General features: G+C 40.2%; 1 protein-coding gene across 1 annotated transcript in view; it reads right to left on the reverse strand.

The window, feature by feature from the left end:
* The window catches only part of DCBLD1 (discoidin, CUB and LCCL domain containing 1), a 76171-nt gene that overhangs the window by 11270 nt on the left and 37373 nt on the right, over positions 1-27528 (reverse strand). The window contains exons 4-9 of the mRNA XM_018563897.1: positions 20924-20963; positions 19800-19877; positions 16948-16999; positions 16033-16105; positions 5994-6127; positions 1192-1232 (exon numbers count right to left, since the gene is read on the reverse strand). Of these exons, the coding sequence (XP_018419399.1) occupies positions 1192-1232; positions 5994-6127; positions 16033-16105; positions 16948-16999; positions 19800-19877; positions 20924-20963 (418 nt within the window). The remainder of the gene's footprint in view (positions 1-1191; positions 1233-5993; positions 6128-16032; positions 16106-16947; positions 17000-19799; positions 19878-20923; positions 20964-27528) is intronic.

The following is a 27528-nucleotide window of genomic DNA, read 5'->3' on the forward strand; positions in this document are numbered from 1 at the left end:
TATTGGCAGGGGTTACCCTGCAGGCAGACTCAACATGTGGAATTTGTACAACCTTCGCTCATTGCCTCAACAAGCTAGATATTTACTGAACAGCTGCAGATCCATTCTAACCCCAGGTGACTGCTAGCTGGAATGCTTTCACAGATCCACATAACCATTTCCTCAAGGTATCTATACTAGTGGTGTCTGCAGGGAGCTAACAGACATCGGATTGTCTCCTTGGCAGATTAGAAGCCTTAATATTGTCTACGGTTAACCTGTAGCACCCAAACAGAATTATTCATATACCGGTTTGACGTCATCAAAGTAAATTATGATTAGTTGCACTTAAAGTATAACTAAACCCAAAAGCAAAACTGTACAATATTACAGCTTACCAATTCTCAGATGTGGTAGCTGTAGTAATTTTTTCAGGATTCTTTTTCCCCCTTTTATTTTCTTCTGGTGATCTGGCCAGCAAGTTTTTTTTTAAATCTTTCTTAACAGACCAAACTGTTCAGCAAAAGTGTCAGAAGGTTGAGACAAACCATTTAACACTGATGGGATGTTTACAATGGTCAGCTTTTATTTTATGTCAAATCTTTATTCCAAAAAGGGGGGGGAAAAAAAAACTTTCTATAAACTGCTTAAAAAGTGTTATCTGGAGTTGAGATTTAAAATAGTCAGTCAAGGCCATCTAAATCTGCTGGTGTATCTAATACTAACATCTCCACAGGGTGACAATGCTGCTCTCCAATGGTGGCTCCATTGCTCCCCAATAGAGTGGAGCCACCCAGACAGGAAGTGTGTTACTGGCCAGATCAACCAGGCGAAAATAAAAAAGGGAAAAAAAGCCTACAAAAGAAAACTAATGCAGCCACCACAGTTAGGATTGATCAACTACAATATATTGAATTTTTTTTCTTGGAGTTGGATGCAGTTTAAGAATAATCACTTATGATTATGTCTACAGGTGCTAAAAAAAAGCCACAACAGTCTGTCTCTAGCTTGTTTGAAAATCCCTTAGAAGCACCACAGAATGGCTGTAAGATATATTAGTACTGTATTGACACATTATATTGGATCAAAAGAAGCACTCTATTGAATAATATTTGTTTTTTACTTTGTCACTTGTGCAGAGATCTGACCTTGTTCAATCACATAGAAAAAAACAAAACACACATGCAGGCATTTCCAGTGTATTATTCTTACCAAGGCTGTTAAACACAAACCGGCGGTCTGAAAGTGAGCCACTGCAACATAAAACAAAAAGGGGAGCAGAGATTAGTAGAAACTAGACAAAGCATTCTTTCACAAGGCGGTTAATCTCATTATCTGGGAGAGTTACAAAGCATTGCTCCTATCAGTGTCTCCACTAGAGATGACAGATGATTATTGAACATGACTCCTCTTTACTTTCCAAAGGCCTTTGCCCCACGTCTGTTTGCATAGTGTCCTCTCATTGTCACCGATCATTGTCATGTTTGCAGAGTTTTCTGGGGCTGCATTTAAAGTGCTTGGCAATTTAAATGTGCTCACAGTAGTGGGGACCATATGTCATATGGTGGAGGCAGTCTTCATGTCCAGAGTAATTTTACTGAAATAAACCCATGTATGAAGGTTTCCGATTGTTTCATCAGGAATAATGAAAGCAGAAGTCAGAAAAAATTAAAAATTGTTTGGAGGTCGGAGTTTTGGAAGCAGAGACATGCAAAATCTCATCTGCCCAAAAAAAGTCTTCCTCCCTTCAGCAGCAATTTTTTAAATCTCCGTGTATGCTGTGTGGCACATTCGCAATGTACACTCGTAGCTCATTCATGGCATCTCTAAAGATGATCCTGGTGCAGGGGAGGATGCATCTCCAATGCACATGCACAGGAGTTTCATCAGTGGCCACTCAATGCCTGAAAATGATGCCAGGGAACCCAGAAGTGATGGTGGCAGAGACAGTGGCAGCAGGGGACAAAAATGTATTGCACAGCACTGTACAGGGCACACTTGTATGCCAAGTGTGCAAGTAATGTGCAAGTAATGTGTTGGTGGCAAAAACCCACCAACATACTGTGGTTTACTTCCACTGTAAATCACTCAAATGTGTTTTTATTCCACTGGATCTCAGACCAGTGTGTGTGTGTGTGTGTGTGTGTGTGTGTGTGTGTGTGTATTGGGGTGTGGGGGGCGGGGGGTCGTGCTGAAATTGTCAGGTGATATGGTTTGGAATACATGTGTTTGAACTTTTTAGATCAGAGTTGCATTAAATGCTCCTTTTTATTAGGAACATTTCTCATGTCACTCTTATAGCTAAACTATCACTTACAGATGAATGCATAAGTATATGCAGTCATCCGAGGCTTGCATAACATTTGGCTTGAGGACTGAATGTGACATCATTGACTTGGCCATCAGTGTTTACGGTTCATTATGCTAAAGACCCTGTCCAAGTATTGTACTTCATATGAATCTTAATAAGACAGCCTAACAACAAGGTTTCTTCATAATCAAAGTGCCCCTCTAAGCAAATCAATTTATAAAAAAAAAAAAAAAAAAAGTTTTGGTTAGAGTGAGGAAGAATTAGATACATTGTCACATTTTTATTGCTGTCCGTTTCCCTATTGGGGAGATTCGCCCCCCTACTTTTACTAGTGACCAGTGTCACTGAAAACAATAGGTAAGGGAAAATCTGTTCCGTAGACAACTAAGAGGCGAGATCCCCTCACTTTTTAACTTTGGGAGTTTTCCCCTAACTTCGTTGCATCTCCGGGACAGGAAGTAAAGGACTAATTTCCCAATGGTACACAAACAGCAAATGCCTAGAGATAAACTTCAAGTTTGATAAAGAAGCTGTTACATCTTCAGGTATGATGCATACAAATACTTTAAAAAAACTAGTCTGAAGAAATGGCCAAGTTACCAAAAAAACTATTTATTCCAATCACATGGATATATAGTGCTGACTAAAAAACAAAACAGTTAAATTCCAACTGGATGCTGCTGGCAGGACAGGTAACTTACATTTATACAAGGTCCAGTACTGTTAAACATCAATAACGGGTTCATAATTCAATATATTGATACTTTACACTGGAATGTATGGTGTATAAAAAGATGTATTTTTTAGATATACATCAACGTGTTTATAAAATACTTTTTTTTCCTCATGTAAAATGTGTTATCCTATATGCATTTTTGCTCATTACATATGCAAGCTCCGCTTCCCGATTTATAACGCTACACAAAAAGTTGTGCTTTTCTGATATTTCTCCCAATACAAGTCTTGCCGGCTAAAACAGTGATGGAAATTGAATGGCTTCTCCCTCTATTGGCTTATCTACAAATATCAAGGTCCACTAAATTAGTAAGGGGGGCCCCTCACCAATCCTAAGCGGTTTTTGGTGTGGAGGTATGTTAAATTTAAAATACTTTTCCATTGGCTTCTGTACTCCAGCATCCTTTGAGCAATATCCCATGGAATGCCAAGCATCTCAAATCTTGTGAGATGATGCTACAGGGCAGGCAAAAGCAGGGGGTGTATATTATATATATATATATATATTCACTTTTTGTTCAGCGTTTTGAGATGGGGAACGAACGATTCCACATCTCAATTACTAATGCAAGTGCCTATCTAAATAAACAGACCTTGCAAGGTCTTTACTGCAAGGTTTCATTTAATAAAATAACAATAATGTGGAAGAACAAGCCTGTAACATGTGAAAATCAGATCAAAATCACTTCAGGGTAAACTCGGCAACAATAAAATATATATCCAGTGAGAATACACAATAGTTTCCCTTTACTAAAAATCCCCAGCAAAGTGAAGGTGCTAGAACAAAGACTTCCACAGACACATAGCCACCATCATCTGAACTAGCATTGGAAGGTCCCTTAGCATTTAACCCCTGACAATACCCATTATGTGTCTGTGAAAGAGGAAACTATTGTGTGCCCACATGGTAGAAAAGGACTGCAAATTACTTCCAAGCCAGCGGAATGATCGGAGTGGAATGGCAAGGTCAGGTCCATACAGTAAGCAAGAAAGCCACTGATGGCGTCACATTGCATTACAACTTGTACTTCCAGCCTGGCTACACATTAACATGTCAGGGAGATCATTAGAGAACAAGTTACTGAATGTGAAAGTTTAAGCCAGTAAGAGACTAAATGATGAATGTAAGCAGAACTGAAAACTGCTAATACAGGGAAATGTACACGGGTTTATCCGCCACAACTTCTACTGCTCATCAGTGATAATGTGACACTGTCATTCTTTAAAAGAACCTGTCAAATGTTGTCAGTAGACTGTATTACACACTCTCGCTGCATGGTTATTATAATGCTGTATATACTTTGATGTTTCATCTGAAGTGACACCTGCTTCAGCATTTCTTGGAATGAACTTTAAACGCAAGTGAAACAAGTTGTCAAATATCACTACACAATCACTGCTCACAGCTTTAACACTGAAAAGGTTTTGACATTAGATGTTAGACACGGTGTCAGACTGTGGCCAGCTAGAAGTATAACTGAAAGCAACTCCAGTTCCATGGAAGAAGCCGCACACGGAGCAAATTTCAGATGATGATGATGATGATGATGATGATGATGATTTCTACTGAAGTTTGATCTATGGGTGGACCTCTCAGGACCACCTGGGTGATAAACTGAAATCTAAAAATAATCAAAAAGGAACTGGGCAAAAAGTTTTCAGCTAAACAGAGACTGCAGCTAATCAGATAGAGTTACTGTTCGGGTATTCTGACAGCCGTGGTTGCCAGCTGTCAGAATAAAATAACCAGCAGGGGATATTCGTCTATTCACACTGTATAGCATGGATGGGGGATCTGTTGATTTCTCTCATTCAGCTCTTGGAAATCGTAATGTTTATTGCTAGAATTAGATCTTCTGTCAGTTATATTGCTGTCTGTGCCCTTGTTGGGGAGACAGGATCACATGAAGATTAAGGGGCTTTTAAATCAGATGCATGAAAAAGACCCTTTGTTTAGTACTGAGGCTAAAGGTTAGAACATTTGTTAAGTTTTTATGGCTGCCTAACATCCTGTCCCAGTAACCCAATTTCTTTAATTTTTGGTCCTGGAATCAATGAGACATAAATTGAGAGGAAATGTACCCAATGGAGCCATAGACAGAAAAAAAGATAGATGTTCTAAACCTTATTCACTCTACTAACACTTAAAGAGGCCCTGTCATCAGATCATTCATTTCAGCAACAATCTTCCCATAAAATATGTTCAATTAACGTATTTTAATTATTTATCTATAAAAGCCTGCCCTTGTGCAGTCATCTAAAAGACCTGAGACGGGTGCTGGGTGCCACCGTCTTGGATGTGATGTCAGCAGCCTGAGCAGACCCAGAACTGTCAGTCAAGTGATACTCTGAAGTAGTGTGCTACACTGCTCCCCTAGTTGCTACATAAAAATTATATAGGGTGGTGATGGGTAAGGCTGAGATGCTGGGCCAGCATAGACAGTAATTGGACAGTAATTAGACACTTCCAGAAGAGGAGAGGGCCATGATGTACAAAGAGAGAGGGGGCTGTGCTAGGTAAACGACTCTCCTGGAGTAGTTAACATTTCAGAAGCGCATTTCAAGTGAAAAAAAATGCTTTTAAAAAGAATAAAAATGCTGAAAGTAAGCTTTTAAAATGCTTTTCTCCATGCTTTTACCTGTATTTGTTTAAGCTGGTGACAGGGTCTCTTTAAACTTTTGACTGGTGTTGGGCTTTAAACATAAAAAAGGAGAAAACTGCAAGTCACCTATGCATAAGGCAGGAGACCAGAAACACCCTTGGAATATACCTGCAGGGCACATAGTGTCCTTGTCTGCATTGTGAATAGTGTGTTTATTGTTAAAAAAAAAAGAAAGAACAATTACCTAAATTATTTTTTTCAGTTTAAAAGTCAATGATCTAATAACTGAAAGGCAGCTATTCCTGCACTCTTTAATCGCTTTAAAATAAGGAGCTCATCAGAAATTCAGCACAGCAATTACTTACGCCTTTGAAAAGATTCCATTTGCCAGAACCCCTCGGTATCGACTTGCACCTTTCTGATGTGTGACATGAATTTGACCCCCAAGTTCATCTGCAATAACTCCCGCATGAATCGCAGCTTTGCAGAGCAAAGAAGTCTATAAGAAAAACAAACATTTTACGATGTTAACCATTTATACTTATCAGTAATAATTTACATGACATATTATAAACTATTAAATATTTGAGCATTATGAATCAAATATCTGTAAACTAGGTTAAGTATCTGTCCAGTAAACAAGTACTATTTAAAACAAATGGCAGAACAACAATTATTCTATTGTCTATTTTTCAGTTTATCTAACCAAAACCATCTTCATCTAGGAGCACCATAAAATACAAGAATAAACTCCAGAGCACTGAAAGTTAAGGTCATTCTTACTGTATTTTAAAAAGAAAATACATCTTTATTAAGATTATTGTTTTATATAAACAATGCAGAAAGCGTTTAATAAACACATGCTTTTCTTCCCAGAACAAATTTATGTACAATCAGTTTTCAGATCAAAAGGAGTAAAACAGGCTTAGCCCATTTCCTTTCACTGTTTTGAAAAAAAATGGTCTAAAGCTGGCCATACACTGGTAGATTTTTGTATGAACTTTCATACAAAAAATATGGAGAACATTCCATAATGCCATCAGAGACTTGATAATTGTCGTTCAAAATTGCAATCGATTTTAACATTTGATTTTGGAATGAATGGAGTTTTTTTTCCAGGCCTTTTCCCCTTTATTTTTACCTGATGATCCTGCCAATTACATACTTCCTGCCCTACAGTGACAACACTCACTCAATGTGCTGTATCTATGGAGTAGCAGCATTTATCATCCTAGGACAGGAAGTATTAGAACTACACAATGTCTCCCTCTCTCCTTTACTCCATAACATAGAGAGGGGTCTGTAGACCAGAGAAATCTGTGAACAATGTAACCGATAACAGCACAGTACTGGCAGAATATACAATCATTTATTCATTTATAAGATTTTTGCCAGGATCTACATTTTTTTTTTGCACTTAGGGCTTATTCACACTCTTCTGTTTCCATGCAGCTGCATTTTTTTCTGCATTGAGATGCACTTCCAATAGAGAACACACTGGGGGGGAATTTATCAAAACTGGAGCAGACGTGCATGGCAACCAATCAGCTTCTCTTTTCAGTTTGTTCAGTTAAGATTTAAAAATGAGAGAGATAAGCTAATTGGTTGCTGTGCACAGCTGCTCCAGTTTTGATAAATACCCTTCATTATTTCCTATGCAGCTGGTTCAAATGCATGTGATTCAGTTTAGTGTGAAGGGAAAGGTAAACTATATGGGCCCATTCACACCTACACATGTGCTGCATGCACTCGGAGCAGTTTGAATCCAGATATATCAAACACATATAACCATATGCTTTCAACTCTATATTTAAAAGTAAAATATACAACAATTTTGTCTGGGGGCTTTAAAAGGGACCTTTAAAGCCCCCACCCAAAATTGTTGTATATTTTACATTGGATACTAGGGGTGTGGTGCCGGTGTACTCATAGGCTCTACATGCAATGTTGCTAGCGTATATCTAAAAAGACCAAAAGGGTGCAAAGTAGAGAAGTTGATTGTTAATAAGTTCTCCAAGCCATACAGACAGGAATCTCAGACAAGCTAAGCTTTAATAAAGTTTTCATGAAATATGCAGCAATTCACACATTTTGTGCTCTATTCTCCAGACGTTTCGTTTTGGAAATGATCTACTTAATATAGAGAGTGGGTGACCTGTGTCAGTGCAATCATCCAGCAATATTTCTCTATGTGTGTAGAATGCAGTAGATTTACTTCTAGGCACCTTGCCTGTCAGCTGTCCATTGATGTGTAAACTAGAGCACACAATACTAGCTACAGATGGACAGCTCTGTGAACTGGAATAACAATGAAGCCACTCACGGCTGGATGACCTGGATTCATTCATTTAGATCAATGAAGCAACAATGCCAGCAAACGTACTCGCATGAACTCATTCTCTAGTGCAAACTTGATTTGAATGGTTTGCTTACACTCAAGTCATTAAACAGTATTTACTACAAATGAAGATATGCCTGCGAGACAATATCAGCAGCTGAATTCTAATACTGCTTTATAAATGTCTTAGTGCAGATTGGCATTTCTTAGCAAGGCTATGCACCATGACAAAGTATATGTCTACCAATATCACAGACATTTATGAAGGTACCAGTACCCCAGGTCTTTGAAAATGCAAAATACATTTTCAGAGATTTTGCATGGTTGTCCACAGACACAGAAGATTACATAACATGTTGGACAATACGAACTTATCCAGTCGCCAATTAAGTGTTCTCCAATAACACTTTCAGATACATGCAAGGTCCCAAATACAAAATATCCCTGCGCCACTTTGGTCTCTGTAACTTATTTAAAGAACTCCAGGCATTTTTTAAAATTAACCATTGCAGTGAGGCTACCCCCCGCACTGCAAAGTTTAACTGCTTGTTTTGGTATAGGGAAGAAAAATAATATTTTTCTCACCCAATTCTCCAAGCTGGCCGGCTGCGACACCGCATCTTCTATGCTCCAGTTATATTATGTTCCTCAGTGTCATCACATCCTATACAAAGTGTATAAAATGTGATGAATCACATACCTTAGACCAATGCAGTGAAGGGAAAGCAAGGCTGCAAGGAGCGGTCTAAGAGCAAGCCAGCAGCTTGGATGAATATAACTTTTTTATTTTCCCCCGTAAACCAAAACAAGCAGTTAACCCTTGCAGCGCGGGGGTAGCCCCACTGCAAGGGTTAATAAAATCTTTGCCCAGAGTTCGTCTTTAAAGAATGACAAATAATGGGGTTCTAAACCCAACCCAGCGAACAGTTTTGTTGTTTTGTACAAAAACGTTTGCTGCAAGGGTCAGTGGCTTCCCCGAGTGTGCACAATTGCCCTCTTAACCCAATCATATTGCTTTACGATCAACAGTGGATATTTTCATGTAAAAATGGTTTTTCAAATAAAAATACTTGAATGACAGAGAGGCTATTTTCTGTATAGGTGGCAGATGATTAACCATCGGTATTCTGGAAAGAGGAAAGTCTGATAAAACTACTGCAGAAATCAAAGGCATACCAACGTATCTAAAATTAGTATAACACTTTGATAACACCATCCATTTAACTCCCCATGCATTGGCCAGTATAAAGTATGCAAAGACTCTGCGGCAGTGAAGAAACAAGGCACCTCTCAGCAACAATCTCTTTGGGACACAACGAGATAGCCCTGCCAGAGTTCTTGACTACCTGACTCCCCAGCCAGTATTAACAAATGGAGTCTAAAGTCAACTCCCTCTGCAGTGTGTAAAGGGCCCATACACCTGCGATCGTACGAGAATCGTGCAGTGTGAATGAAGACATGCGACTGTTTCTACTGTACGGTCGCACGTCTTTTGTCTAAGGAGCATGCTAGAAAACCAGCCGAAATCCTTACGATTTTCGGCTTGTTTGAACGGTGCTCGGGAGACAAATGCCGAACGAGCCGGTGTGCGCACGCACACACTGCCCGTTCAGCATTGCGGTCATCGCAAGTAAGATCTGCCTGTCCAAGATGGGCAGATCGTACGTTTTTTTAATTACTTTACAACCATCATATTGCACAGCCTGTTCACATTCATCCACAAGTATGAAGTGTGGTAATTTAGCTTCCGGAGTATAAACTGAAGATTGTTTAGGTATGTTGTTTTTGAAGGATTGCTAAAGTCGTGACAGGGGATCAGATACTCAAATATAGTACAAAGAATTCACCTATGGAGTTCTAAAAAAACAGAGAATGTGGAGAAACTACACTGGCTTTTTTTTAGTTAACGGCATGTTTAACACATATATGCTCATTGCTCGCCCACATACTTTCCTGAAAAAGCATTGAAAAGTAAAACAGCAGAGGAACAGTGACTCATGGTATGTGAACCTTGAGAGTAAGAGATATGGAAAACAAACAAGGAATAGTGTAGTGCAGTCAGGTTTTCTACAGGTTAAAAGGAAGGCAAATCTGTTGAAGATGGAATTTATGCCTGAGGTCAGAGTACTAATCATAGACAAGACATGACAGAAAGTATGCAAAAGCTTAACATTGAAAATAACACAGAAGAAAAAGAAAAGAGGAATCCTTGTGTGGGCAATGAAGCTTTACCTTCCCAAACTGGGATATATTATAGGAAAATAAAAATTACAGATCGAATTTGAGAAAGTATGAGACAAGATAAAGGAACCAAGAAGACCTCCTCTAAACTTCGATACTAAACATAGCAACAACTGCAACATTGCAGAGAAAGGGCCCTTTAAACCACTGTGAGGAAGACTAGGATTTGTTAAAAATGACTGTCTAGCTGTCTTTTGACTATTCTAATGACACAGACATAATGAAACAGATGACAAGGACACACTTGAGTTTTTACTTTTTTATTCTTTAGAGCAATATTTATCCTTAAGGGCTTGTTCACACCAAATGCAGACCAGATCTGCATGAGTTTCTGCACATGCAGTGCAGTGTGTTTTGCCGCGTTCAGGGCCGTTTTTGTAAAAGAAAAAAAAAATTTATTATAAAAAAAAAAAAAGGGCTTTCAGTGCGTTCCAGTGCGTTTGCATGCGCTCCAGAGCAGGTAAAATAAGGCTTGCTGCAGTTTTTTTACATGCTCTGGAACTGAACGCTGCGGTGTGAACTAGAGCTCAAAATACCGCTGGACGCAGTTTTGATCCGGTCTGTAACAGATCTGCTCTGCTCCTGGAACGCGCTTGGTGTGAACTAACCCTCAATGCCTACTAAGTCCTATGTGTGCCTCTAAGTATTAGTTTTCGGTTTTTTTATCTTTGCATTTATCAACTACATATAGAGTGTATATATATATACATTTTTTTTTGTTTGTTTGTTATGAACAGGACTAAAAAAAATACAGAAAAAATAGATGGGAGTCCTTTTTCCAGCCAGCAGGTCTAGACTTTCATTGCTCTCTCCACCTACTACTGTAGTTAGATAGATAAAAGCAAAATTAGCACTGGACCTAATGAAGGACCAATGACTCATTCCTCATCAGACAGCTCAGTACAAACAGATAGCAATAAATGAAAGGGAGCTACCTCTGTTGTGCTCTCTCTTAACCTAACCCATAATGCTTTGGACATTCTTTGTCATCTATTAAATGAATATTTTTAAGACAAACATTGTATCCATATAGTAAAAGACTTTAAACATTTCCCATGAACCATAATAGTTTCCTTTTTACCCAAGCGTCATTTTATTGGTTGGCTCATATAGACACATTCTTCCACGGGGCAGTTCAGGTAAGTTACCTACAAGTGCAGATTGGCACAGGGTCTCATTAGCACAGAAAAGCAAGGATGCCCAGCCCTCCAAATATATATTGGAAGCCTGTCTAGGCAAAATATAAAATGCCATAAATTAAATCAGTGAGGTGCAACTGCTGAGTCTTGGAGTGATATAGGGGGTGGAGGAAGGAACCACAGTGCAAAGAAGGGAACATGGACATTCAACACTCCCAAAAGTTTGGAATGCCAAAGACACTGATTGTGGGAGACATGGGCCACTGGAGAGGGGAACATAAAAGCTCCTCTTTTGCAGAAGAATGAGTTTAGGATTTTTTTCAAGTAACTGGGTCCCTTTAAGTAAGCGTTCTCATTTTATTAGAAGTGATTGTACAACAATATCATAAAACAGTTTATGAGCAACTCTTCCTAATTAGTGAGCATACGGAATATAATTTAAGCAGATGAACTATAGCAACAACAAACTGCAGCATCTGTACTCAATGAACACAAGAATAGTACAGCAATCGAAAGAGTTTGTGGTCAGATGTGTGTATGCTTTGGTCTTTACTAACTGTTTACTCGAATCTCTACATCTGCCAATCACTGGACTTCCATTGTGCCATCCTTGCTTTCCAATGGTGGCAAGAGAATAAACAGGTTGCACAGTCTATAACACAGGGTTAGGCAACCTTGGCACTCCAGCTGTGGTGAAACTACAAATCCCATGATGCATTGCAAGACTGACCGCCACAGGTATGACTTCCAGAGGTAGATGAATGATGGGATTTGTAGTTAAACCACAACTGGACTGCCAAGGTTGCCTACCCCTACTAAAGCAAGCAATCAGTCACACGAAGGGCAGCAGTGAGCAGCTCCAAAGTCATGCAGTCTATACACTCTGTGTTTACCCATCATGCAGAGCTATTAAGGTAAGCACACATTTTTGTTGAAAAGCCAATAAATATTTTCTAATCCTACCAGTCCTGCTATGTATTCCTTTGTCACGCCAGTTAGAATGACATTGTTCGTGTCACAACACCAAATCCAAGTGTTTCTACTGAAAGCACAGCGTTAGTTGTGCATATAAAGTTTTCTCCACATATAGATACCTATCCATGATAGCACATAATTGCCCCAGTGGTATATCAGAAACACAACAAGTACTAATACGGGCCTATTTGATAAAAAGGTCAGTGACCCAAATCTATTAATCAGATTTAAAGGATAACTTCACCTTTTGCAAAAATTAAAGAAATGCATAATTAATAATATATTTAAAAAAATTTGCATTTCTTTAATATTTGTATTCAAGCCTGGAAAGCATTGCAATTGTGATCACTCGATCACAGCTGCAAAGCTCAGACTTCTGCACATTCTCTCCCAGGCAGAGCTCGTACGGAGGTTAAAGGTGCCCATACACTGCTCGATTCTCGTACGAGAATCGGGCGAAATCCCGCGATCGTACGAGAATCGAGCAGTGTGAAGATGGGGAAGGACAGCTGGACATCAAACTGCTTTAAATCACCTCATACAGTGTCGATATAGGTAGAGCTGCCCATATTCCTGCATCTACCTAGAGCAAGGCCAGATGAACGAAGGTCAACTTATCATTTAACATGAAATCTCATTAGTTGCCAGGAGTAATGAAATTGGTAAATGTGAGAACCCACGCATTATAAAAGAGAGATTAATGCCTGTCTTAAGGTGGCCCCATACACTGTGCGATTATCGCACAATAATCGCTGGAAATCCCGCGATCGTATGATAATCGCAAAGTGTATGGCAGGCGTGTGACCGTTTTTACTGTACGGTTGCACGTCTTTTGTCTAAGGAGCATGTTCGAAAACCAGCCTCAAATTTTCGGCTGGTTTGTGGCATGCTCGGGAGACAAATGCGGAACGGGCCGGTGTGCGCACGCGCACACTGCACGTTCAGCATTGCGGTCATCGCAAGCCCGCCCCTCAGGGGGGCGGGCTTGCGATGATCGCGAGTACGATCTGTCTGTCCAAGATGGCCATATCGTACGTTTTTTTAATTACTTTACAACCATCGCAAGACTAAGGTCTTGCGATGGTTGTAAAGTGTATGGCCACCTTTACAGCCATCTAACAATCTTTGCAGCTACAACTTCAGAGACCTCCATAAACTCAGCCATCAGTTGCTGAGAAAGCAGGTAGATCAATTAATGTACAGAGAGAGGAGGGCACCTAACACCCTCATGTCAGTCTTCTAACCATCATCATTTATAATTGTCAGGTGTGGCTTCTCTCTTTGTTTCCTGAGTCAGCTAAGGCTCTTCAAACGACGATGGGACACACCAAGCAGTCTGGGTAGGAAAGAGAGCCAAGATCTTAGAGGTCACTAATCTCAGCTGCCTTCATGTGGTTGGGGTTGGCTGCAACAACATTAGGTGTGGACCTTACAGCATTTTAAGGAATGAGAGTCTAGAGACTTGTGTTTCACCCGAGTCATGATCTGTACCTGACCTTGACAGAATAATCTAAAGCAATGCGTGACCATGAAATCACTAATTTGTCTTAATGCAAAAATGTCTACACTATGTTAAACTGAGTGCTCTAGAGTCTGAACTATAAATGGTGGTTTAAACTAGAATGAAAGACTCAAACACTTTTCAATAATGAATCCAGATCTAAAAAATATACAATATTATATGTATGCCCAAACACTTACAGCCACCATGCTTCCAAACAGCTGGCTCCAGCTCTCTCTGCTCGGCTTTCCTGAGCTTCCTATCCAGTATAAGATTACATGGGACAGCACATTCTCCAGCAACTGTCCATCTACTAGCTTGGAGAAGAGAGAAGGAAGGAGAAAGCAGGAGAGGAGAAGAGGACTCGCTTGCCTTACTGTGCCTGTGTGTTTGTGGAGACACACAGCTTACTACTCACACAAGAGTGCTCCATAGAACCCTGCAAGGGAAAGGACCCACCCTATAACAGGATATCAGAGCCAGTGCTTAGTGGATACGCTGATTCTGCAGGAAAATAAACTTTTAAACATCAAAGAATAGCATCCACTGTAAGTGATTCAATCAGCATGTGTAGCTCCTTGAGCAAGGTGACTGGTCTTGTATCCACTGCCTCCACCTGCAGTTTTCTGAAGGAAGCCTGCAGGCGAAGGACCTGCTGGGTCACTTTCACCACTTTGCTCTTTGCACAGGAAATATGCAGCTCAGCAACGATTTCAATTTATATTACACGGTACTATCTGGGTTTGCAAAGGTATTTTGTTTTATCCTTTGAGGCTGTAGAGGAATATCTATATACATATATAGTTATCTATAGATCTATCTATCTATATAGCTATATCTATATAGATAGATCTATAGCTATAGATATATACACACACATACACACACACACACACAGTGCTTGGAGTTCAGTTATGCATAACAATATGATATTCTGATAACTGTATGAAATACATGTAAATATATTATTCATATTTTTTTATTTTCTACTTTACATTCTTTTCAATAATATTATAAATAAGACAATGTATTATTTTTGTTCTACTTGCAAACCAAGCTGTCCATCAAAAGTGACAGTGACAAGGGATTGGACAAACTGATTTTTAAGCCATGTGCATAAAATGTTAACTTTTACACGCTCCCCTGGCAATTTTATGGTTTGTCCCAAGGCCGTACACCTGGGTGTGCAAGTAAATGTAAAGAAAAATATTAAAAGGCATGTAAAGTAAAAAAACTAAGAAAAGGAATCTAATATCCTGAAACTATTACAAGTATTAACCACATACATTTATCAGAACACATTAGGTTTGCAATAGTGTTTACGTTATGAAAAGGTAGTGTTTCCCAGTTCTTAGAAATGCACAGAATTAAATAGCTCATTGTATAAGATATGGCGGCTTAAACATTAACTATGCATGGTGCATTCAATGACTGACTGGGTCAGACGCTGAATGGCTGTATGTATCCACAAACGTGTTTCTCCACCTATAAAAGTGACAGGCTTTGGTATGAAAAGCACTTAAAAGGGAACTTGTTTCTGATCTGACAAAGAACTGCCACTGCTGACTTTATTTTCTACAGCCACCATCCTCATCCTTGCTTCACAACTTAGCAAGTCACTAACCTGAACAAGCATGCAATCAGTGAAGTATTGGGATACCTCTTAGGCACATACTTGTTGTGGATCATTGACTAAACAGTGAAACAAGGATGAGGATTATAGCCTTGGATACATTATCTTCAAAACAAATCAGCAGTTGCAGCTGGACTTACTATAGAGCAATGCGGGCCTTAGCAGACACTTCAGGCAGATTCTGGTAAAGCTGATGAAGCAGACACACAGATTCTGTCTGCTCCAGACAGAAGTTTTGATAACGTCCCCCCACAGTCTTTGAAACTTTCCCCACCATTTTTGTAACTCACCTAATTTGTAAGGCTGTGCTTTCATAAAATGACGCTTAGTCCTTTATTGGTAATACTCTTTGCTTGCCGTTTATCTATTCAGTCTGCATACCTGTGCCAAGGCAATAACATGGAAGGTACTAAAGCAACTGGATTAGTGCAACAGACAGATCAGTGCAAACATCAACAGATGTTTGTAGGGCACCCAGAAAGATAGTGCTATGCCATATTTTTTGAGACTTGTACACCCCTAAGCCACTTAATCTTAAATATGATTCATAGGATGAATGCAAGGTGTTAGCACTTACATCTCTATAGCCTTCTTTTATATCCCCGGATATATCCCCCGAAACATCTCTGCATCCAGCTGGACAGTACCTGCTACAAATAGAAAAAAGTCCAGTCACATGCATTTTAAATGAAAAGCAATACAACAATACAACGACATTGCGTGTTCCTCAAACTGCTAACATTACACAGTATTTAATGAAGAACAAATATAGACATATTACCCCTCAGCCAGGAACGGTACACTTGGGAGACCCCAGAGACATCCTTTTTTTCTTTCCTCTTTCCCTACCTACCTTTTTCCCCTGTTCTCTTTAGTTGCCCTGTTTTATCTACCTCTATCTATGCTCAGTAAACAGCCACAGAGTTTATATTGTGAACCACGCACCTCCTGGTCAAGGAATGGCTCCTAGATGGGCAGAGCTGGAGAAATCCCCCTCCCCATTCCCCTATTCAGTTTTGCATTACCAGGCATTCTGTCTACCTTCAGTCCCCATACACATATATTGGTTTCTTTCTAGACAAGCTCCCACAACAAACGATGTATCGCAAATGGTTGCATTTCCAGTCACTTAATATATATGCGTTTAGAAACACGTGGCTCACTATACTTTTGTTAATTGTTTCATAAAAGCTTTAATAAAAATTACTGAAACCAAAAAAGAAATATAGACATGTATCTAAACAAAAATAAAATAAAATGAGGAGCTATACAACTGTGTTCATATGAAAAACATAATAAACGTCCCTGCGCGACCCAGTGGGAACAGTCACCAATACAGTTCAGTAATTCACAAAGCATACATTTATGCAAACAACATGCATATGCTGCATAGGCTAAGCTCAATACTGCCGCGAGGAGAAAACAATTCCTATATGTTTTGCAAATCTTACTGAACTGTAAAAAAGTACAAAGTAAGGAATATAATTCTTACCTGATCTCTGTCTCTTTGTAATGGCTGGAACGTGCCAGGCAGCTGATCAAATCTGTTAGTAAATAAAGTAATATTTGTAACAAATTAAAAGTTAGAAAATACATAACCAAGCAAGATTAACACTATAACACTATTAACGTATGAACACATTTCTATATAAAAATGGCCAGTCTAAGCGATAATAACACAACATCACTACCCCTCTCTGTCTGCAGTCACACAACACAAAGCGTCCCAGTGATCTCAAGGTCCACAGGTTGTTGCTATGAGGGACCACGTTTTGTGTGTGTGTGTGTGTGTGTGTAACAACACACTCTGAAAGTCCTATTTTGCTTAAACTTTGACCACTTGGTCCACATAGCTGAAACTGACAGATTGATCCAGCCAGGAGAACGCTGTGAGATCTCTCCACACAGACAGACACCACTCAAGGACAGCAGATTTCCTTTCGTATTGGAAAGCAGTTGAGAAAGGGAATTAAGATCTTACTCTTGTATTCAATATATTAATGTGGAGGGACTGCCGCGAGTAGTGTATTGTACATGCAGGCGTTTATTTGGACTTGGAATCCAGTGTGGACCAAGAGTTCATGGTTCCTCATAGCAACTCAAGACTGAGAAGGGTAGTGGCGTTATTTTATATTGGCTTTCCTATGGGGTTGGCGGTTATCTCCTTTACTGCTACCTCATTATCACCCCCGAATTACACCCTTCATAACATTTTGTATTCAAGCAAATCTATGCATTCAGGTGAGAGTGCCCACTGGATGCTTAAAGGTGCCCATGCACCTTACAATTATATGTATATTTTCTATGGTCAGATGGAAAAAGTGCAACAGATTGGGCCAGGTGGAGATTACTCCATCCACACAGTTAAGTGTAGATAGAGGAATCTGTTGCACCTTTTCCATCTGACCATAGAAAATCTGAAGATAATTGTAATGTGTATGGCCAGTTTAAGTCCTTTGAGTACCTCTGTCGCGAGGCTCCCAATGGACTTCCTGACTTTGTCCAATAGCACCAAGACGTTTTACCATTTCCTACTGAAATAGAAGGAAGAGTCTCAAGCTCTCTCTGGAGCATTTCCTGTCATTTAAAGTGTCCAGTCAAACATTTATATTTTCTATTTTTAGTATTGGATAGAGTAGGGAAGGAATAGAACTTGTGTCATTGTTGTACTGCTCTGTTTGGGCTTTGTTAGATAGATTTGTATCTTAGGAAGGGCTCGTTCACACCATTTGAGCTGTGTTTTTCTGCACACCACCCACATGTATGGTGTTAAAGAAAAAGTCCCACCTTGTATTATTTTTCACAGCTCAGTCACCAAACTCCCACAGTGTATGTTGCTTTTTATACCCAAGCTTGTATGTGCCCTGTTCACACCACACCTGCAATGGTGTACAGAAAAAATGCAGCTCAGCAGACTTGGTATGAGTAAGACCTTACTATTACAGTGACACCAGTTTTAACAGACAGGAAGTGAAGGAAAATCTGCAACAGGGAGGCAGGCAGCAATTAAAAGCTCATGGGATCTTAGCCAATCCCTACTTTCTGTCCCAAAAATAAATCCTGTCTATATTGCAGTTACATGTTTATTCCCTGAATTCCTGACTGGTATAACTATTGTCACATTTACAATAAGAGAGGGAAATCTCTCACTAAAGCTGGCCATACACCAGTAGAGTTTTGTTAAAAAAAAATAGTTTTCAGAATGTTTGTTCAATTTTCTAATGGTTAATAGGGTCAAACTGATGATTGTTAAAAGGAGATCTATGAGGTGAGTGAAAATCACTCATCCTCATAGTTCGAGCTGATGTGCGACACTGAAACTGTCATACGTCGGCTCAAGAGATCGGGAAGTGTGTGAACACATACCGTCGCTCGCTCACACCTCGATCATCTCCCTGCAGAGAGCTGTGACTGTCATTCACGGCTCCCTCCAGGGTTTCTCCCCCTCCCTGCTCCGATCCTCTAGTGCTGACTGGTGGAATGGATGGGGGAGGGGGCGGTCACAGCTGGCTCTGCCTCTAAATAGGCAGAGCCGCTGTCACTCACGCAGCTGGGTGGATCCAGACAGTAATGTCCCGGCACATGAGGTATATGTCCTCCCGTGACCCTTAAGAGAACTATGGGGGAAAAACACTTACCCCATAGCTCTCTTTTAACTGCAATGATGAAAACCAAAATTAAAGAAAGAAATAATTTTGTTTGTTCAAGAAAAACAGTGAATGTGACTTTTGTTCCGGAAACTCTATTCTTTCCAAAATCAGATGTTAAAACCAAACACAATACTGAATGACAGTCATCAAGTCTCTGAAGGCATTATTGAATATGAACGTTTGTATGATGGTCTAAAATGCAGAGGCAGGTTTCTTACTAACAAATCTTGCAATAAATATGCACTCTTGGATCACTTATTATTACAGGGAGGAAAATGAAGCACTATACTATATAGACAAAGACACCATTTAACCCTGGGATTAAAAAAAATAAAATGTATGTGTGTATACAATATAAATATATATTATGGTTGCACAGATACTTTTCGAGTACCAGTGCAGATACTTGGCATTTTCATGAGATTTGAGAAAAGTGCTTGCTAATGTAAATGGAGAGAGGATGAGATGACATTGCTGGTGCCACTTATCTCACATGAAAAGAACCACCAGATCTGTCTGAAAACAGTCAAACCAGGCAACTGTGACCTCATGTCTATGGGCACTTAGACACACAATTAATTTATAATCCAACTGTAAGCAGACATATCAGGTGAAATTAATGTACAGAGTATGTGCAGCTTTACAACTGCACTCTCCATTTCAGGTGTAAAGATGCAGTAAGATGGTCAGTTACCTGGGTGATCACTGCTGGCAAAATTTATTAGGAATCCTCTTCCAGATATGTGGACCCTGCTCTCAAAATGCATGATGGCTTCAATAAATTCTGCACATCTTTAGATTAGTTGAGAGATTTGTGAATGATCTGTGAGCATTTTGAGATTAAAAGGAAACAGAAAAACTTCAAAAATTCTAGAAAGATTCTTTGAGCAATAACTCACAAATCGGAACTTTAAAAATAAAATGTCATCTTTTCTGTAATAAAACGACACCTGCAAATTGTGCTTAACCCAACATACAAATACTAGGACTTTATACCTAGCTTTAGCTCTGATGATTACATAATGGTTGTAAGATGCAAGAGCTATTTACTTCTGTAAGTAAGCAGATACCCACAATGCTAGTTTATCTCATCCTTACAACAGAGAATGGCTCTGAAAATCCAACCTCATTAAAAGTCTAAGGTTTGAACTGCCAGCATAGGCAACAATAACATGGCCAAGCCCAGTAGAAGTAATAAATGTGTATTTATTCATAGTGTATTAGGCTATTTCATATGCAGTAGGCAAGCGTATCTCTCTCTCTCAAGGTCAGCATGTCTGCAAGCTGTTCTTCGGAATCTGTCTCCATGCCATGTCAAGTGTCAACGGATGGCAAGGTAACACATTTTGTAATCTAAGGGCATCAGATAATCCCAAACCGCAAGCATACATTGATTACACCTTCACGTGAGATTACTGGCTCTACAAATAAACTTTCCCGCAGGCAATATTAATCTAGGAAACAGAAGCCAAAAAAGAGCTCCCTGTAGCCAGATTACAGGAGGAGAAACCTATATCACAGGTCTTTCTTGACATGAAACTACAAACCTTTGTTTGTCCTTGTGCTGCTTCTAATTAACATAAGGCTTGCCTAGCCAAAGACCCCACTTCTAAATCATGCATAGAGGATATGTTTATATGCTGCCATTGTTTGGCTGTCCTTCAGAAAATACTAATTGCCTGGCTGTCTTACCATGTGTTCAGATCAGATTGCATACTTGTTCCAGCTCGGTGACTTACAAAATAGTGATGTCCAAATAGGACAAGTGTACGTGCAAGTGAGGGGGATGGGTAGGACCCACCAGAGGAAGGGAAAAACAGGAAGTCTGCAAGCACAGAAGTTGAGGTGCAGATGGAGACTATATATTGTATCCGCTGCATAAACCAGGTAGCCTGGTCAAATTCTGTCTGCAGGCTGTGCATCTAAAATGTGATTACTAGAGCATATATGCAATTCTTGACTTGCAGTTTGAATTGCCCAGGTTCGTGACAAGCTGTCAGATTATTTACCTACCCACGTACATACACTCAGCTCAGACGACAAGTCTTTCTAAGCTCACACACTGGAAGGTCTATTGCTTTAACTTAAGAGAACTATGGGGTAACCTTTTTCCCCCCCATAGTTCTCTTTAGGGTCATGGGAGGACAGATACGAACGTCCTCCCGTGACCCAAAGCTCAGTATATAGAGAGCTATTGCCCACTATATGCTGAGAGTACTGCAGCTGGGGTGGATCCTGACAGTACTGTCGAGATCCATCCAGCTGGCTGATTGACAGTGGGCTCTACCTATCTAGAGGCAGAGCCAGAAGTGCCCACCCCCTCCCTTGTCCGTTCCTCCAGTCAGCGCTGGAGAATCAGAGAGGGGTGGGAATCCCTGCGTGGAGTGATAACTGACAGTCACCGCTCTCTGCAGGGAGATGATCAGGAAGTCAGCGATCGGTGGTATGTGTTTGCTTACTTCCCGTTCTATAGAGTCAACGTGCTACAGTTTCAATGTCACACGTCGGGTCTTACTATGAAGTTGAGTGTAAATCACTCACCTCATAGTTCTTCTTTAACGTATCTACAATCTTCTGATTGCAAAGCCTGACTTGGAAACATTTCACCCATTGATCAGTTGTGGACACAGTTGTAGATAGCACAAGAGTGGCTGAGCGACGCTATGAGCTGCTGGTAAATGGCTGGCACTTTCCCTTGCTGACTGCTGGAAAACCGAAGCGTGGACAGAAGCTATGCATTTATTTGGGTACGTGTGTTATATGCAAGTAATTCTAGGACTTCAACTTCATCTAAAACAAATGATGTGTCAATACTATCCAAAAGGAAATCTGCTCTGCATAACAAGGGGATAATTTATTAACATAGGGAAGTGACAGTACTGCAATCCTGTGCTCACCAATTTCCTCAAAAAACCACCCCAAAAAAACGTAAGTCTCCTTAGAATAGAATCTTGCAATATTTCACCATTAGGAAGTGCCATGACAGACAGACCACTGGATTCAGCATAAAAAACAGTTGTGACTTTATTGGGCAAACTAGCACTTTGCAAACTGAAATAACAGAGAAGATCAGAATAAAAAAATAAAAAAAACCACAAGGGCTGCAAATTTGCAAGTTTTCTTCGAATAAATAGAATTAATTTGAATTGTAGGACTGGAAACAAGGAGTAGAAAATGAAGCTTGCAATAGACTGAAGCTTTACATCTCAGTGAACAGGAAAACTATTAATAAACTACAAAGAACAAAGCATCCCTCCATTCATATACTAGAACACAAAGATCACATACGAATAGTAACAAGTGTGCATTCACATATTTGATAACATGAAGAACCCACAATGCAAATGACTGAAAGCAGGATTAGGCTGATGAAAATAATGCCATCCAGCATTCCCCTATTTCTAAATCAAGCTCATTTGTCTATATGGAAATCTACAAAGTCACAGTCCTTAGTGACTCCACTGACATCGCACCGCGGACAAACAGCAAACAATGTAAAATAGCTTTCCATTGAGGTATTTACAGAACATGGAAGTACACTGTAGTGACGGACAAACACAGGAAGCCCGTCTTTTCATATGTACTATTTACAGTAAGTGGCCTAAACCCCAACCAAAAAAAGAAAAAATGAATACAAAGGATTGAGAAAACATTGAGATCATTTGTATGTGCACATAAATCTGCAACACTGTCTCCAATACGTAAAACTGCCAAACCACAACAGTATTTCATATCAAAAAGTAAAAAAATAAATAAAAATAAAAACATGTTGGTCCCTTTTAGACTGCATTCACACCTCACCATGAGCAGTTGCGTGATTTTGGAGCATTTTTATTTGTATGTTTTTGCATCTTTATACAGACATATATTCAGGCTTGAGCATTTTTGTTTTAGCCAATGGAAAGCTAGGTTCAAGGAAAAGGAGATGGCTGTGTAGCGTTGAAAAACGCTCGGTTTTAGGCGCTCCCATTAACGTCTATGGGGCCAGAAATGCCCATTCTGCTTCAAAAAGTAGCTCCTGTACCTTGTTAAGCTACAGACATCCGAGCGCTCATATGTCAAAGGGCACAATTTAAAAGCATGGGATTTTTGGTGTGAATCAGGGCTAAGTCCCCGTTCACACCTAGGCGTCATCCTTTTTCTACATATATTAGCACGCATTTTTGTCTAGAGGTTTTTGCACAGTTTTGTACACATTAGACGCATGCACATGAAGACGTTTTAACTGGCAGATTGAGAGACATTGCAGCCAATAGACAACCATGCGTAAAAATGGGAAAAAGCGCACACAAAAATTGTTTTGAAGCACGTTTTCAACTGCTAAAAAACGATTAGGTGTGAACGGGGACTAAGGGTACATTTACACCAGCCGCTGCGCTCAACCGCATGGGTGCTGGTGTGCATGTCCACGAACAGGGCCGATGCACTCGGTCGAGCCGCAACACACCGTTTCCTTTCTTTTTTTGTAGAACTTATTGAAATTTCACAAATGACATTCCACTCAATTCTATGGGTTCACCATACTTGCCGTACGTTTAAGGGCACACCTACGGAACGCAGTGGTGTTAACCGAGCCCTTCTATGACAAGGCAATTTGCACATTTATTTCAGCACAGCCTGAACGCAGATAGTGCGTCTCAGCTCTAAAGGTGAATTCCTAGACTGATATATTTGTAACCAACACTGTCCAGTTGACAGTTGACCCTTTGTATTAATGAGATATTTGCAGGATTGCCCAACTGTCCATTATATGGTATCCCAATCTCAAAATGAGTTCTAGTTGTTGGGAGTCCCCAAGGAGAAAAGGGAAATAGCAGATGATTCAACTTGATGGTGCCTGGCTATGATTGAAATATCAATTCTGGATGGAGTTTGTCTCAGAATATAAAACACAAAAAAACCTGCCTTGAGAGTGGTCATAAAGTTATATAAATGAACAGTGCCCTATGGCCTTAAGTAGGAATGACAAATCAGTCAGTGCAAGATTAGGAGGAATCCACACAAACTAGAATACAACAAATGAGCTATAATGACAAGAAAAACAATCTATAGGAAAAATGAAGCCAATTGCCCTGCCTCTCCACTACGACTCCACTATACTCCAATTGAACTCCAAGTTAGGGGAAGGGGTAATATATTTCCCTATAGATTTTTTTTCATTAATATTGACAAAAGATAAAAATAAAGTGGACAGGTGAGAGGCCACAAGTCTTACAAGATTACTAACAAGCCATCTGTAATATATGAGACGAATGATATATATACACAGTATATGCACACACAATGCCACCGGTGGAAGTCTCCCCAGAGGTGCACTATACCAATCTTCTATCTGAGACAAGTAATAGATGTGTCACCAGCAGTCATCACCGGGAGCCACACCGGCTCAGTGGATTAGAGAACACACAGTCTGAAACAGATAAGAGTCCAGGGCTAATGATAGATGGATCATATGCTGGCAGAGACAAGATTTCTCATCTGTGAAGGGCATTGCTGCTTTATCTTTTCCCTCACTCACCAGACAAATCTTAATAATTCACCGGCTGCTGATTACATGACATGACTTATAGACCTTTCTGTTAAAGGAAGGAAAATGCAGTTTGGGATCCTTCATTAGAAATCATGAGCTGGAGCAGAGGGCTCTGTTACTGCAGACCGCCAAAAGGCAGGCACCCGTCACCGCTTTGTTCTGTCAGGCGGGATAAGTCACCTAATCACTTTAACCAGACAAAATTAAAGACTGTTTCCTGGAATGTCAGAACTAGAGAGGATGTAGATGTCAGGAAATATTCTTTGGATACACATTTCATATATAAAACATATTGAAGAGAACATACATTTGCAATAAGGACAATAAAAGGTCTAGCGATCTTAAACTGGCCATACACAGGCAGATTTTCGTGCGGAAATTCATATGAAAAATCTTGTCAGAACATTCGATAATGTCATCACAGACTTGACGAATGCGGTTTGAAATTTCGTTTGATTTTTACAATTTTGGAATAAATGGCGTTTCCCGAACTAAAATCACATTTACTGCTAGAAGTTCATTCATTACTAGAAAAAATTTCCATCCCGCTCCTTTGATTTTCCTCATCACTATGGTCGAAATTGACCGTCAATTTGACCCCAATAACTATTAGAAAATTGAACTAATGTTCCAAAAAAGATTTTTGGATACTGGTCCAGCTGTACATACAGTGGTACCTCGGTTCACGAACTTAATTCGTTCCACGATTCTGGTCGCGAACCAAATCAAACCGATCAGACCGCGATCTCGACTAGAGGAATAAGTACTATCCTTGTCGCACTCCTTACCGATATGCCCTTGTAGTGGGGGGTGCTTGCTGTGACCGCAGATGGCGCCGCGAATGTCAGCAATTGTAGAAATGTCACCAGCACACCAAACCTTTTAAGATAGCAAAAGCTTAATTTATTGAAGTTTGGTCATATGACAAAAAACTTCAATAAATGAAGCTTTTGCTATCTTAAAAGGATTGGTGTTCTGGTGACATTTCTACAATTTTGCTCGACTAGAGGAAGCCACAACCATGTGTCAGAGCAGGGAAGATGGCTGCGGTTGTGTTCGTCACCCGATGCGGAGTTTGCAAAGGGAAGCAAAATTTTGCCAAACTTCCCATTTGCGAACAGAAGCGTTCGTGAACCGAGGTACCACTGTATAGGGACCACTCAGCACTAGTACAGAACACTAACAAATAATCAAAAACTTCTGTAAGCTGTTGGTCCGTATTAAAGGAAATCCATGAGCAGAGAAAAGTGGAAGCTGCCATTGCAAACCTCCTTTTTGCCTGGCTATACCTGGCTTCAAAACTTAGAGAATTACTGAATAGAACAAACATGCAGCAAATGAAGTCGGAGTAAGGTCAGAAAACTACAAAACTACTCTACTGCTCCAATATATCAATGCATCTACTCAGACTGAAAATACAGTGAAGAAGAGTAAAGTGAATCTTTTCTCGTTCAGCCTGTGGGCATGTTTTTCAATGCCAGTGTGAATGAGGCCTAGGTGTACATGAAGGCAATGCACACACAAACCTGTTGATTAGAGACTTTGGCCCTTATTTATCAAGCTGCAATATCGCTTTTGTGCTAAAGAGTGCTTAAGGCATGCCATAAAATGGTATATCAACCAATGTTATGTCATTTTTAACATACCTAAATCCACTTTTTCAGCCACGTTGAGAGAACAACTTCTTTATATTTGCCACATGTTCCCAGTCATATAGCTCATCTTTAAAAACATACAGACAGTCCCCGGGTTAAGAACAAGATAGGGACTGTAGGTTTGTTCTTAAAGGAGAACTATGGGGTCAGTGCTTTTCCCCATAGTTCTCCTAAGGGTCACGGTAGGACATAAACTAGCGTCCTCCCGTGACCCAAAGCTCAGTATATCGCGAGCAATAGCTCGCGGTATACTGAGACCGCCGCAGCCAGGACAGATCCTGACATTACTGTCGAGATCCACCCAGCTGCATGACAGCTGGCTCTGTCTATCTAGAGGCAGAGCCAGCTGTACCCGCCCCCTCCCCCGTACATTCCGCCAGTCAGCGCTGGAGGATTGGAGCGGGGAGAATCCCTGCAGGGAGCCGTGAGTGGCGGTCACGGCTCTCTGCAGGGACATGAACGAGAAGTGAGCGAGCGACGGTATGTGTTCACTCCCCGATCTATTGAGCTGACATGTGACAGTCTCATTGTCACACGCCGGCTCAAACTATGAGGATGAGTGAAAATCACTCACCTCATAGTTCTCCTTTAAGTTGAATTTGTATGTAAGTTTGAACAGGTACATTTTTTAAGTGTAACTCCAGCCAAAATTTTTTTTAGTTTTGGATAGCATAGGGAAGGGTTAACCCTCTGTAATGTTTGTGTTGCTGTGTGTTCAGAAGATTTCACCTCACTTTCTGTCCCTGTGACAATTGGATTTAAATGTTGGGTTGTCGTGGAAACAAGGATTGGTGATAAAGCTTCAGTGGAGACACCGTTTTCCTATGATAACTCTTACAGTAGGGAATTCCCCTTCCTAGGGGTAGATTTCCTCTCACTTCCTGTTGTCTCAAGGACAGCAAGTGAGATTAAATCTTTCTAACGAGGATACAGACAGCAGTAAACACCTCACAGTGACCCAGAAGAATAGACGGGCACCCCTCTTCTGCACGTCTAACAAGAGCCAACTTCCTGTAATGTACTTGCAGTACTACAAACCAGACCCAAAAAAGGCAAGCACTCCTCGTCGGCATGGGCGCTATAGCATTACAACTACCCCTGCTGTTCAGTAAAAGCCTCCGTTTGTAAGTAGGAGTCATATGTAAGTCGGATGTATGTAAGTCGGGGACCGCCTGTATTTAGAAAATGCTGCTTACCTTTTGAAAAATCATTCTTCACTTTCCCTTCTGTGTACCAGT

The sequence above is a fragment of the Nanorana parkeri genome, unplaced genomic scaffold (assembly GCF_000935625.1).
Source record: "Nanorana parkeri isolate BGI_ZX_2015 unplaced genomic scaffold, ASM93562v1 scaffold22, whole genome shotgun sequence".
NCBI classification, from domain to species: domain Eukaryota; kingdom Metazoa; phylum Chordata; class Amphibia; order Anura; family Dicroglossidae; genus Nanorana; species Nanorana parkeri.